Here is a 14,125-nt window from a genome sequence, read left to right on the forward strand (position 1 = left end):
GTTTGGGGGCTCCTGGCACCTCAGCCCTGCCTGCAGTCCCTCCACCTGGCACCCTGAGAGTGGGGAGGGTCCTGAGCCCAACAGAGGAATGAGGAAGGTCCCTGAAGCGGTGTCAAATTACTTCCCTGGGCTGAGACGGTCACCCTTTCCCCCTTCCCGGCCAACAACCCACCTCACAGGAGCCCGTGAGGCTGGGCTTGAGGCAGGAATCTGTGGCCCGACCAGCCCCCCTTCCCTGGCCAGGCCCTCAGTCTCCTGCTCCCCACAGATCGTCTGGCTGCTCTCAAATCTGGGAGGACAGTTTGGCTTCTGGATGGGGGGCTCGGTGCTGTGCCTCATCGAGTTCGGGGAGATCATCATCGACTTCGTGTGGATCACCATCATCAGGCTGGTGGCCCTCGCCAAGAGCCTGCGGCAGAGGCGGGCCCAGGCCTGCTACGATGGCCCGCCGCCCACCGTGGCTGAGCTGGTGGAGGCCCACACCAACTTTGGCTTCCAGCCTGACACGGCCACACAGGGCCCGGATGCTGGGCCCCACCCCCATGAGCAGACCCCGCCCATCCCAGGCACCCCACCCCCCAACTACGACTCCTTGCGTCTGCAGCCGCTGGACGTCATCGAGTCTGACAATGAGGGCGATGCCATCTAGACCCTGCCCATCCCGGGCAGCCCAGGAATTCGGACCTGAGCCGTGGAGACCGTTGCCCAAGGCCGCATTTTATGATGCCCTCTCCACAGGCCCGGGACGGTAGGTGGCCAAGGCCAGAGTCCGGGTCCCTCTACAGAGAGCCAGCAGCTCCTGGCCAGTCCCAGGCCGAGGGCTCTGTGGAGTAACGGTGCTGGTACGGATGTGGGAATTGTGTTCCTGCCCGCACCCCCCCAACCTGACCCAATCCTTGGCCTGGGATGCCCCCAGCCAGGCTCCAAGACCCGAAGCATCCTCCCCTGGAGGCAGGCCACTTCCCTCCCAGGGCCGCTCACCGTCTGCCCCAGAGATGAACAGGCAGCACGCCTGTGACCTTGTGAATGGGTTTAGTGAGGGCAGCTTTGGTGGACAGCAGGCATCAGAGGCCCCTGCCAGGTGGCACATGTTTTGTTCTGGAAAATAAAAGTAGAAAACACGGAGTCTAGCTTTGTTCTTTGTCTGGGCAGCCAGAGTGCCCCGATGCATCTCTGGGGGTGGAAGGGCGTCCATAACAACTTGAGAGCAGAGGCCTGGCCAAAGAAAGGTCCAAGCTGGTGATTTTTAAAGTTTCTTTCAAGTTGTCCCTGCCTGAAACAGTGGCTTTATGCCTTTTTCAGTGTCGTCCAACTTATTTCTTTGGGTTGCAAGAATCAAGAGAGAGAGAAAGAGAGGTAAGATGGGAGAAATACTCAAAACTGGCTTAAGCAAAAGCATCTCCAGCAGCTCAAGTGATGTCTGTTCTCTCTGCCTTCCCAGGCAGGCTGTCCTTACTTTACAGCAGCAAAGGGCCATCTGCAACTCCAAACTCAGCTAGGAGAGAGCACCTCTTTCCCAGTTGTCACAGCAAGTTCCCAGGCAGACTCCCATTGGTCACTGAGTGGGTCACATGCCTGTCTCTGAGCCAATCAGTGTGCCCAACTGGCAGGCTGCTGGGATTGGTCAGACCCTGCCCATACCTGAGGCCAGTTGGCCCCCAGCAGAATCACATGGTCTGAGGGTGGTGGGGACATGGCTCTTAGGGGTGCTGGATAAAATATAGGCCACCAAGTTAAACTGGAACTTTAGATAAACAGCAAATTAATTTTTTAGTAGATGTACATCCATGTAATATTGGGGGCATATTAATAAATCATTCACTGTTTTTCTGAAATTCAAATTTAACTGAGCTTCCTGTATTTTTAATTGCTAAATATGGCAACCCTAATGGCTTCCCAAAGAGAGATCAGGGAGCTGTTATCAAAGAAGAATGTGGTCTGGCAGCTGCAGATGGTTGACCACTGCAGGGCCCTGCTGTCACCTGCTGGCCCTGGTGGTGAAGGAGCTCTCGCTTCAGACCCTGGGACCAGGGCATCCCAGCCCTGCTGGTCTAGAACACCTGGGTCCTTGGCCTGAAAGGCCAACAAGCTGTCCTCCCATTAAGTGCCCACGATGGCACCTGTGGAGGAAGCAGGTGTCACAGGCTGATGCCACTCCAGCCAAAGGCAGCATTGCTAGGGACTGAGTGGGGCAGGCCTTGGGGAAGCCGGGTTTCCGAGCTCAGGGCCCGGCGAGTCTGTACACTGGAGTCTCAATTCTTGGTAATTACTGCACTTACTACTATGACTAGGACTTTTATCAATAGCAATGGTGGTTGTTGTCACCACACTCACTATTATCATTTGCTGTTTTTAAACAATGGCTCTATTGTATCAAACACTTATGACATGCCAGGCACCAAGCCAAGTAGTTTATAAGTCTTATTTCATTGAATTCTCGTAACCACTGAGAAATATGATCATGCCATTTTACAAGTAAATAAACTGACGCTTGGAGAGGTAGAGTAAGGTGCTAGACTAGATTGCTATTCTTGTAAGTGACAAAGGCGAGACTCCTGGTCATAAGAATACCAGTTCCTCAGAGAAGCCCAGGGCTTTCATATTTATTATCTCATCTGAGGCTCTGGGGCAGGCAGAGCAATGATTATCATCTAACTCCATTTGCCAGCCCTTTGGTCACAAGTTAATTTGAACTTGAGCTAAAAGGGGAATTCATTGGTTCTTATAATTAAAGTGCAGGGATTTCAAGCACGGCTGTATCCAGGGGTTCAGCTGCAGGCTCTATTTTCTTCTGTGTTGATATCCCTCTCAAACGGTTTCTCTTCATATGCCGCTCCTCCCTCCACAGTCCCAGACTCCATTCCCTCAGCTCAGCAACCACAGCAGGAAGAAAGCTTTTTCTTCACAGTGTCCCAGCAAAAGCCTCCACAGTGAGGCTCATCTGGATCGGCCTGGGCCACATGCTCATTCTGAACCGACCACTGTGACTGAGGATGGGAGATGCTGCCTGGCCATCCTGGGGTGTATCTACAGCGGGCAGCCCCTTACAGACTCCTGGGAGAAGTTTTGCTCAGAGACGTGTTGAAGCGGAGCGGGAAGGAGCTTCTGGCCCCCAAAGCTGCTTGTAGGCGGGAGACGGGGACCAGGCTGACGTGGGTATCAGTTGCCATCCCTCTCTTGGGGAGTACTGAGGGCTGGGGTGAAGATGGATGATGGCCCCATCTCCAAAAGCAGGCTCTGGGTCAGGCAGACAGGCATTCCTTTCCCCTCCGGATCTAGAGGAGATAAGGGCTGTCCTATTCCTACTCTGGGGTCCCATTAGAGCCGTTTAGGGGTGACAAATTAGTCTAGCAGGGCCAAAATTGCCCAGAAAAATGGCATTCTGTAATTCCCTCCTCTACCCCCAAAGGGAAGGTAGGTTACAGACGCTAGAGGACTATGAAATTAGCAGCTATTGTACACTTACTACATGCTGTTGCCCCCACTGTGTCTCAGTGGCTCTTCAAATAACCCTATGAGTTAGGTACCATTATGACCCCTGTTTTTCGGATTAGGAAATGAGGCTCAGAGAGGTGAATGACTTTCCCAAGGTCACACAGCTGGAAGGTGGCAAAGCTGGGAATCAAGACCAAGCCTGTCCTGGTGGCTCTCACCCACACTGGCACAGAGGTCACTGAAAAGAGGTTTCCACTTCAAAGCAGCTCTTTTCACCTTCCAGGTTTCCAGCTCCCACTTCAAGGCAGGAGCCAGGCTTGAGCCCTGCCACAGACAGTCTGCGATCCACCACATGAGAAACCAAAATATTTTTCTTGGTGCGGATTCGCAGCTGATGCTCTTTCGGGGCCAGCCAAACTGGTTCCAAAGATGTGGGGACAAAATGTGTGGGAATCCCTGGATGACAAACCCAGAGAGACACGGCCCTGGCAGCCCAGTGGGGCTGGTTCAGAGGCCACATTCGCGGCAGTGCCCCTCCGGAGGGCTGGCACGAGCAGGCTAACCCAGCTGGGATTATCCTTTCTAGCCGAATCCTCAGTGCAGACAGCGCAGCACATGAGAAGCACCCAAATATTCACTGAGGAAAGAAGACAGCCTTCTTTCATTTCACAGTATGTATTAATTGCACTTTCAAGACAGGATCATTTAAAAAATCATCTGAAAATTCCTCCCTGATAAATAATACACCTCTAACTTACAACCTTTTTTTTTTGATTATACAAATGAACCACATCTTTCTGAAACAAATTCTGCCCAATCCCAGGCGGATTTTTAGAGCAAATCCATTCTGGGGGCTTCTGTGGCCCCGGAACTCCAGCCCCGACCCTCTCATCAGCCAGGTGCGCGGGGTTCAGTAGTCCACGCCCCGCATGGCGGCCACCGTGGTGGCGAGGCGACGGGGCAGGCCTTTGCTGACCTGTCTGTAATCCTCGGGTTTGGCCTTCAGGAGCATCACGATGTTGTGGAGGGTGCGGGACGGCTGCAGGCCCAGGGCGTCCATCACGTTGATCAGGTAGTCTGTGGGGTGGGGGCAGACAGACACAGCTCGACAGACTCAGCACCCAGAGGACGAGCCCCAAAGGCCTCCCCGCGGTAAGGGACAAGACACCCCCCAACCCCCAAGTGCTGGCTGCCAGGTCTGCCCTCAGCCCACAAGCCTTCACTCTGAGGGCTTTTCCAAGGGGCTCAGACCTGCCTGTGAGCTCGGCCCGGGTCCAGGAATTCTAATCTCATAAAGGAGTTGCCAACATCGCCCCATCCCCGCCGCTCCCACTGCACACTCAGCCCTCCAGCCCAGCCAGCCGACCTCAGCCGAAGCTCTACCCTGGGGACTCCTGCGTTCCCAGCCCTGCTCCCCGGCGGACCCCACTGACGACATGGAAAACCCAAGGGGTCAGGAGACACAGGGCTTATCTAAGCAGCTCCCAAAGATTTCCCAGCAGAGCCCCTACAGGGGGGACTTGGACGGTGCAGAGGGCCAGGCCTGGTGTAACGCAGTTCCCACACCTCCCAGATAACCCCTTAGGGTACGAGTTAGGACAGATTACTGAGCCCACCCCCAGGCCAAGTCGATGAGCGTTTCCAAGAGAGGGTCTGCGGCTCCTGCCCTTCTGAAAAGCAGCAGTGCCCTCCAACCGGCAGGCAAGCTCGGGCAGCGCCGGCAGAGTGGAGGAGAAAACCGGATTTCCGAGGTCAGGGTGACCTCAGTGACTGCATCTACCTCTCGAGTCTCTACTTCCACCTGTGGATGCAGTTCGTACCCATCGGGCAGCATGTTCGGGGGATGAAGTGGGACAAGGACCGCGGACGCGCCTGACGTGACGCGGGTGGTCAGTAATCGGCTGCTCCTTCCCTTCCTCTTCCTGGGCACCAGGGCTGGCCGAGCCCAAGGAAGGGCGCCCTCCACCTCTTCCTGCTCTGAGGGACTGGGAGACGCGTCACCCGGCAGGTCCCCCCTTATGTTCTGATGACCACCCACGTTGATCTTTTCGGCCCGACTAGGCTGGAGCTCCAGGCACGGCTCTATCTTCCCTGTGTCTTCTTTCTGAGGCCCGGCTCAGGGCAGAGCCCATAGGAGGTGCCCGTTCTGCCCTGGCTGCCTGACTCACGTCCCAGCGAGCCGCTTCCCGGGAAGGGCACCACCAACCAGCCAGGCACCTGCCTCTGGCACATATTCACCCATAAAACTGTGAGTTCCCCTCGACTGCAGGCCAGGACCTGCGAAGCGGCAGCCCATCATCTAACCATGACGTCTTCTGTTCAGACAGCAAGAGTGTTTTTGGTTTTGTTACATTTTAATGTTTAATTTGAGCGTCTTTAAGGTGGCCACACACTGCCACAGACCTCTCCGCTCTCTATCGTGTTACCACCTGGCAACTTCCCGGCCCCTAAGCACACTCCCTCACGGAGTAAGCTCAGTGAGCACAGGAACCGTCCAAACCTCTCTTGCATCCCATCTCCTAGCGCGACGGCTGGCACGTAACAGACACTCAGTCAACGCTGAGCGAGTGAGCCGATGGATGTGGACGGCAGCTTAACAGGGAGGGCAACGCGGTGTGGACCAGTGAACTCTAGGGACCACCCCCACATCTCACGCACTAGTTCCGCTGGTTCTCCCCTCAATGCTCCCGCCTATGCTAACAGGGACCACCGACGAGCATCTGAACCCCTTCATCTCTTCTCTGAACCTGTACCCAGTGAGATGACAAAAGCTGGCTGCTGCCCTGTAACTGCTGAGAGCTGACCACGAATGAGCACAGCCGGGAGTTGGGGCAGCTGGGTTCCAGGCCTGGCCCCATCACTCACTGCTCTGGGACCCGGAGCAAAGGGCCTCACTTCCACTTCTTCCTCAGCAAAACAAGAGGCTGGCTCGGGCCTGGGGTCACCCAGGGCAAAGCTCTGGCTGGGTCCCCAAGGAGCTAATCTTTAAGGCTCCCACCACCCTCTCCCTCGCCTGCTCCAAGAGCTGCCTCCAGCTAAAGAACAGGCAGGCAATGGACCGATACCAAGAGGCTGGGGAGACGCCCCAACCACCTGCCTGCAGTACCCCCCGCCTCAGAGCACCCTGCAGGCGGCATCACCTCCAGGGACGTGCGCCAGCAGGAGCAGGTGGTCACACGCCCCTGTGACCCGGGGGGCAGGCAGGTACTTGGATGGAGACCACGGGGCAACCCTGGCTGGGTGCCCCCGCTTCCTTATCAGTGTGACGAAGGCAGGGGCGCTGAGCTCACAGGGGAGTTTTGAAGATTGCGTAAGCCAGTGGGTGCGAGTGCTTGGCTCAGCACCTGGCATGCCTGTGCACGGTGAGAGCTCATTCAACGTCAGTTTGCATGATGATTCTGTCGATGGGCAGAAGGCCAGGCGGGGCAAGGCGGCATCACGCAAGTCTGCCTCACTCATCCCAACCCATCTCGGCAAAGCGCCCCTTAATGGCTCTCAGCCTCGGCAGCTATCCGAGTCCACAGGGACACCTGTCAAAACACTGGTGTCTAGGCTTCTATCCAGGCTTATTACGTCAGAATCTCTGGGGGTGGGGCCTGGGGAGTCCACATTTTTAACAAAGCTTCACAGACAAGCCCAGAGCAGAAGTTGAGAGGAGACCTGGGACGACACTCCTGGAGGGTAGGGGGCCTGACGGATGCAACAGGCCAGAGCTGACCCCCCCCCCCCACCCGTCCCAGGGACCCACCAATGTCGGTGGCCAGCTGCTTGGTGGAGTGCGGGGTGAGCTCAGGGATCTGGAGGACCGCGTCACAGTAGGTCTGCATCGTGGCTCTGGCGACAGAGCCCAGCCAGCTGTCGGCCATGTTGTCCAGCTCGGGCAGTTCGTCCCCTGGAAAGGGAAAGAGGGTCACCCAAAGAAACACAGCCTGGTCAGGAAGAACCGGCCACCGACAGCTCTTACGGGGCTCTTCGGGGTGACCAGGCCCCATGATAGGTGCCATATGCAATACACAAAGCTACAGTCTCAATGGGCAGTGCAGGAAACAGAGGACAGTTACACCTTAGGTCAACTGGTATTGACTCAGGACAATGAGGATCCAGAAAAGAAAGCAATCAGGTGAGGCGGGACAATCTCAGAGGTCTCAAAGGCTGGGGGCAGATGCAGCCAGGCAGGCCAGGAGGAGTTCTGCAGACAGAGCAAGAGGGAGCGGGGCCACACCACAGGTGAGAGGGTGGAGAGCTGGCACAGCCCAGCAGGAGACAGACGGCAGTGCTGAAGACACAGGTGGCACATCAGAACCGAGACCTGGGTTCAAGACCAAGCCTACCACTAATGAGCCGGGTGCCGCCTGACTGTTCGCTTCATCGGTAAAATAGAGGTAACATCAGTCCTGGCTTTTCAGGGCTGCTGTGGGAATTACACGGGGCCCTCACGTGGGCCCTTCCGCACGCTTAGTGCCATGTGCACGGTAGCCATTAGTGCTAGAATGATTATTGGGGGTGGGGGGAGTATGTGCAGGGAGCAGTGGGAAGTGTGTTAGGGGACTGGGCTGGGTCACGGAGGGCACCCCGAGAACCACGTGCACCCCATGTAGTAGGGAGCAGGCAGTGACTGCAGGTTCCCTGCAAGGTTGTGAGAAGACGAGCCCATGTTGGGAGGGCCTGCCAGGCCAGGGCAGGGTGAAGGAGGGAGATGCAGCGGCCATCCAGGCACGAGAGGCACGGGCCTGACGCCTGAGGGCAAGGGGGACACCCCGCAGCAGAAGTGGAAAGAAGGGGAGAAATGAGAGCAACATTTTTTTATAAGTAAGTACGGAGCCAAGCAGTGGAAAATTAGAAGAAGATAAGCAAAATGCTACTATTACCACCACTAATAATAATAGTAACAGAGAATATAAAGTTACTTGTAAACACCGTGATCTGCTTACAGGGGAGCCCAAAGGGCACGTGGGAACACGGCAACACCGGTGAGTGCAATGGTGGGATGATGTGATCTATTTTCTTTGAGAACTGTGACCTGTTTTACATAGAGCATCTGTACAACAAATACAAGCCAGAAGGCTAAGAATCAAAACGGGATAAACACAAATGAAGACAAGGACAGTAACGTGTGATCTAGCGTTTCCGCCTTGGAACTGGACTGGCTATAGTGTGGCCAGAAACGCAGCTGGGAGGGAGGCTGGTTTGGGGGATAAACCTCCTTCTCACTGACTCTGACCCAGAAAGGGCTGAACCTAACAGGCCAGAGCACCAAACACCTAGATTCTAGGGTTGTCGGACAGAACTGAAAGCTGATAGAAATGGATGAGAGGGAGACGTGAAAATGAGTAAGAGACTTAGGCTGGTGCCTTGGGAGACCCTCCAGGTCAGCGGAAGAGGAGCCCAGAGACACAGACACATGGACACAGTGGGTGGCAGGCAGTCGTGTGTTAACTGCATAAGTCCCATTTGTGGAGACCCTGCTGGGTCTGGCGCTGTCCTGGGTGGCCCTGCCCTTCAGGCACTCTCTGGCCAGGCAACAAAGACAGCCTTCAATGAGGTCAGTGCTGCAGCAACTGCACATTCTGAGACCAGCGGGAGCCCACAACCAGGAGCGAGTGCCTGTGCTTACTTGGACAGATGGGCAGTTTGCCAAACGCACACGAGGAAAAAGAGCATTCTGAGCAGAGAGAACAAAACTCGTTTTTAAAAAGTGCCCGTGACAAACAGAGCACGTGTGAGACGGTCCAGCTTGTGAAGAAGCGCGTGTATGTGCAGATCCGCAGAGAAAAGCACGCGGGGAGAACAGTCCCTCAGATGCTACCAGTGACGGTCTCAGGGCAGTACATTTTTAATCAAAACTTTTTTTTAATTTTGAAAATGAAGAAAAAATCCTTCTGAGTGGCTGGAATGTGAGCATATGGGGCACAGGAGAGACAGAAAGGGAGGCGATGAGGCCGCAAGCACTCCCTTGGGCAGGACTGGGAAGGGTCCCCAACACCAGGCCACGAGGGGTTTGGATTTTGTCCTGTAGGTCCTAAGCGGCCATCAGAGGTTTTTAAGTGGGCAGGGAATCATTAGTCAGAGGGTGAGGGCAAGAACCAGGAAAGAGAAGCAAGACAGACAAAATGCAGGAAAGAAAAGAAATCTCAAGAAAAAGGGGTTTTAAAAGGCCAGGCTGGGCTCAGCAACGCTTGAGCTTTTGCACTGACTTCAGCAATGGCCTGGCCACGACAGACGGCGGCCCCTTCCTGACCCCATAGTCCCCGCAGGGCTGGCTCTTCCCGGGGGCCCACCACACAGCAGCAGCTCCGCAGAGAGGCTGCACCTGCCCATCAGATGACCTGCCGGAACCAGGAGCTGGGCCCCCTGCCTGTCAGCCGGGCCACAGAGAGTGCAGGAGCCTCCCGGGCCCACTGCCCACACCTGGGAAGCACTTTTCCCCAGTGCCCAGAATCATGACTCCACGGCAGCTCCAGCTGCCTCCACAGATCTCCCAAGTCCACTGCAGCCAAACCTGGTAACTCCACCAAGGAAGAGGACCATGACACGTGGAGGCTGCAGTTTTCCTGCAAATGACTCTGCTCTAACCCACTGTGTTTGTGACCCTTGGACACATCCCTTTACAATTCCCAGAGTTCAATTTCCTCACAGGAAAAAGACTCGCAATGATTTTTAAATCTCCCTCCTACTCATCATTTATCTAAGCCAAAAAGTTCCTATTGGCTGTTTAACCATCTGCTTCATAAAACTTTCAATGTTAAAATGGGAGAAAACTAGAACTAGTGCCAACTATTATATATAGGATGGCTAAACAATAAGGTCCTGCTACTGTATAGCACAGGGAACTATATTCAATATCCTGTGATACACCATAATGGAAAAGAATATTTAAAAAAATATACGTATATGTATAATTGAATCAGTTTGCTGTACACCAGAAACTAACACAACACTGAAAATCAACTATACCCCAATAAAATTTTTAAAAAAGAAAAAAAACCCTAGAACTAGAATGCTAGTTCACTGGGTAATTCTTTCCTATTTTCTGTATGCTTGAAAATTTTCATAATAAAACGTTGAATGAAAGGTAAAAACAAAAAAATTACCCAGATCAGCTTCTTCTTGTTGTTATGTATTCAACCATTGTTCAAATGTTACTTTATGGCCGGGAGGTTTTTCCTTCTGAACAATGCTCAACTCAGAGTCCAGCACACAGAACGATTAATAAACATTTCTTAAGTGAGTGAATGAATGAACGAGTGAGCAAATGAAAACAATCACATATTCACTAAATCTGTATATATTTATTTGCAGTGGAACAATAAGACATTATGCTCTTCCTGATGTAAGGCAACAGACGATAAACATAGCACCACATTTTCTTGCCAAAGAATTTGAACCTGAATTTAATCCTTATCAGTAAGAGATACATAATGAAGTATTTATGGATGAAATAACATGATGCCTGGGATGTGATTTAAATACTCTAGCAAAAAATGTGAGCAGAATACATGAAACAAGAAGCCATTCTTGAAGCCAGGTGATGAGTGTCTGCGTTTCCTTCTACTATTCTCACTACTTTTGCGTGTGAGTGTGTGTACGTGAAAAGTTCTATGAAAAAAAAAGTTTAAAAAATGTTTAAACTTAAAAAGTGTATTAGCCAATAGATGGAAATAAGAACCACTTGGAGCCCTTGAGTCCAAGACGGCAGCACAGGAAGCCCCTGAATTCACCTCTCCCCCAGCACACCACACCCACAACTATTCATGAAGTGACACCCACTGCATAAGGACTGAGCACCAGCTGACCGGCTTCCTCCACAGCAAGGGAGGAGGGGGAGGGCCCCATGAAGGTGGGGAGGAGAGGCAGACATACAGCCTCACCAAGCCCCACACGGTAGGGCAGGACCTCATGGGCAGAGCCCCTTCCTGAGCGGCAAGAGGTCTGTCTGTGCCCCGCATCGGGCACCCCAACCCTGGGACCTGCAGCCAGACGAGGGCCCCAAAACATCTGGCTTTGAAACCAATGGAGTTTATGTGCAGGGGACCTGGGGTCTGTGGGAATCTGAGGCACTCCTGCTGAGGAGCTCGTGCACAGACTCACCCCAGGAACCAGCGCATAGGCAGCAGTTTGAGAGGTGACTGGATTTTGTGCGAAGGAGATTCAGCTGCTAATCCTAAAGCATCTGCCAGCAGGGCAGGGAGTATCTAGGGTTGACCTCGGGGACAAAGGGGCTGGAAAACGCCAGCACTCTCCCTCTCCCTTGGGGCGCAGGTGGACAGGCACAGACATGGCCTCGGGAAAGCTGAGGGTGCGCCCCGCTCCACACTCTCCTCCCACATCACTACAAGCACAGGTGTGCCCTGCCCCCAGCGCTCCTCCCCAACCTTGCTAATGCCAGTGGGCAAGTGCAGTCCACACAGGGAACACCTCGACTGCCTGGCTCTGATAACCAGAGGGGCTTGTGCTCCTGGGCACAGGACTGCAACAACCAGAAAGCCAGTTCTGGGCAGGACATCACACCCAGGACACTATGCAGCAGACTGAACCACATCCCCAGTCCGCAGGTGAAAAAGGGACATTTAATTGTCCTGGAGCTTCAACCTGAGGATAGGCTTCAGGTTTGCCACACACGTAAGGGCTACAGAGGTGCTCTCAGGGAAGCAGGCAGGTAGGCACCATTCTTGCACCCTCCCTTGGCCTCACCACTGCTCACTGGTACCTCCCAGCAAGGAGCTTATACACTCGTCTGAAGTCCCGATGCTTGCAACTGTTGCCCAGGAGACACCTCCAGATCTCCCAGTCTGGAGGTCAGCAGGGTCTATGATTGCAGTCCCATAGGACTGTATACATCTGCATACTTGAAAAGCTGCTGCCTGAGTATCTGGCTTCCAATCAGCCTGAATCTGGGTGCTGAGTGAGATCATTCCCTTTGGAACACTGACAGGTCTTGGTGCATCCTCAACAACTGGAGCCTATCAAGAATAAGCCAGGCTACTTAGACAATCACAGAGGTTTGAGAGACAACCAAGAGCTAGGGAAAAGGTGAACGATAAGGCTCATCTCCTATACAAGGTCACTCCTTCAAGACTGGGAGAGGTGGCTCTTTTGCCTATTACATAGAAGCCAACATAGAGAGTCAAGCAAAATGAGGAAACAGAGGAATAGTTTCCAAATGAAAGAATAAGACAAAACCTGAGAAAAAGGCCTTAATGAAACAGAAATAAGTAATCTACCTGATAAAGAGTTCAAACTCATGGTCGTAAAGATGCTCACCCAACTTGGGCAAAGAATGGATGAACATAATGAGAACATCGACAAAAAGATAGAAAATATAAGAAAGTACCAAACAGAAACTGCAGAGCTGAAGAATACAATAAGAGAACTAAAAAATACATTAGAGGGGTTCAATAGCAGACTAGATGAAGTAGAAGAACAAATCACTGACCTGGAAGACAGAGCAGTGGAACTCATTCAAACAGATCAGCAAAAGGAGAAAAGAATTTTAAAAAGTGAAGATAATTTAAGAGACCTATGGGACAACATCAAGTAGAATAACATTTGCATTATAGGGGTCCCAGAAGGAGAAGAGAGAGAGAAACGGGAAGAAAATTTATTTGAAGAAATAATGGCTAAAAACTTCCCTAACCTGGGGAAGGAAACAGACATTGAAGTCCAGGACACACAGAGTTCCAAACAAGATGAACCCAAAGAGATCCACACCAAGATACATTACAATTAAAATGTCAGAAGTTAAAGAGAGAATCTTAAAAACAGCAAGAAAAAAAAAAAAAAAAAAACTTGTACGTGCAAGGAAACCACCATAAGATTATCAGCTGATTTTTCAACAGAAACTCTGAAAGCCAGAGGGATTGGCATGTTATATTCAAAGTGCTGAAAGGAAAAAACTTCCAACCCAGAATACTCTACCAGGCAAGGCTAGCATTCAGAATTGAAAGACAGATAGTTTTCAAGACAAGCAAAAGTTAAAGGAGTTCATCACCACTAAACCAGCCTTATACGAAATATTAAAGGGTCTTCTTTAAGCTGAAAAGAAAAGGTACTAATAACAAGAAAACATATGAAAATAAAAATCTCTCTGGTGAAAGATGAATATATAGTAAAGGTAGTAGATTAACCACTTATAAAGCTAGTATGAAAGTTAAAAGAAAAAAGTAGTAAAATTAACTACAATAATTAGCTAAGGGATACTCAAAATAAAAAGACATAAAATATGACATCAAAAACATTTAACGTGACAGGGGGGAGTAAAAATGTAGAGTTTTTAAAATGCATTCAAATTTAAGTTGCTACCGGGCTTCCCTGGTGGTGTAGTGGTTAAGAATCCACCTGTCAACACAGGAGACACAGGTTCGAGCCCTGGTCCGGGAAGATCCCACAAGCCGCGGAGCAACTAAGCCCGTGCACCACAGCTACTGAGCCTGCACTCTAGAGCCTGAGAGCCACAACCACTGAAGCCTGCACGCCTAAAGCCTGTGCTCTGCAACGAAAGAAGCCAACACAATGAGAAGCCCACGCACCGCAACAAAGGGTAGCCCCTGCTCGCCACAACTAGAGAAAGCCCGTGCGCAACAACAAAGACCCAACGCAGCCAAAAAATAAATAAGTAAATTAAAAAAAGAAAAATTTAAGTTGCTACCAACTTAAAATATACTGCCATATATATATTTGGCAGTATATAATA

The 14,125-nt window shown here is 52.0% G+C and overlaps 2 protein-coding genes across 2 annotated transcripts in view; one reads left to right on the plus strand and one right to left on the minus strand.

Annotated features, from left to right (window-relative positions):
• SCNN1B (sodium channel epithelial 1 subunit beta) overlaps positions 1–1,125 on the plus strand; it is a 75,215-nt gene extending 74,090 nt beyond the window's left edge. Inside the window, exon 13 of the mRNA XM_068565554.1 lies at positions 269–1,125. Coding sequence (XP_068421655.1) covers positions 269–649 — 381 coding nt within the window. The 3' untranslated portion in view covers positions 650–1,125. The remainder of the gene's footprint in view (positions 1–268) is intronic.
• A 2,966-nt stretch (positions 1,126–4,091) lies between these two features.
• The window catches only part of COG7 (component of oligomeric golgi complex 7), a 77,650-nt gene continuing 67,616 nt past the window's right edge, over positions 4,092–14,125 (minus strand). Inside the window, exons 16-17 of the mRNA XM_068524215.1 lie at positions 7,184–7,327; positions 4,092–4,512 (exon numbers count right to left, since the gene is read on the minus strand). Of these exons, the coding sequence (XP_068380316.1) occupies positions 4,346–4,512; positions 7,184–7,327 (311 nt within the window). The 3' untranslated portion in view covers positions 4,092–4,345. The remainder of the gene's footprint in view (positions 4,513–7,183; positions 7,328–14,125) is intronic.

Source organism: Eschrichtius robustus, chromosome 16 (genome assembly GCF_028021215.1).
Source record: "Eschrichtius robustus isolate mEscRob2 chromosome 16, mEscRob2.pri, whole genome shotgun sequence".
Classification (NCBI taxonomy): domain Eukaryota; kingdom Metazoa; phylum Chordata; class Mammalia; order Artiodactyla; family Eschrichtiidae; genus Eschrichtius; species Eschrichtius robustus.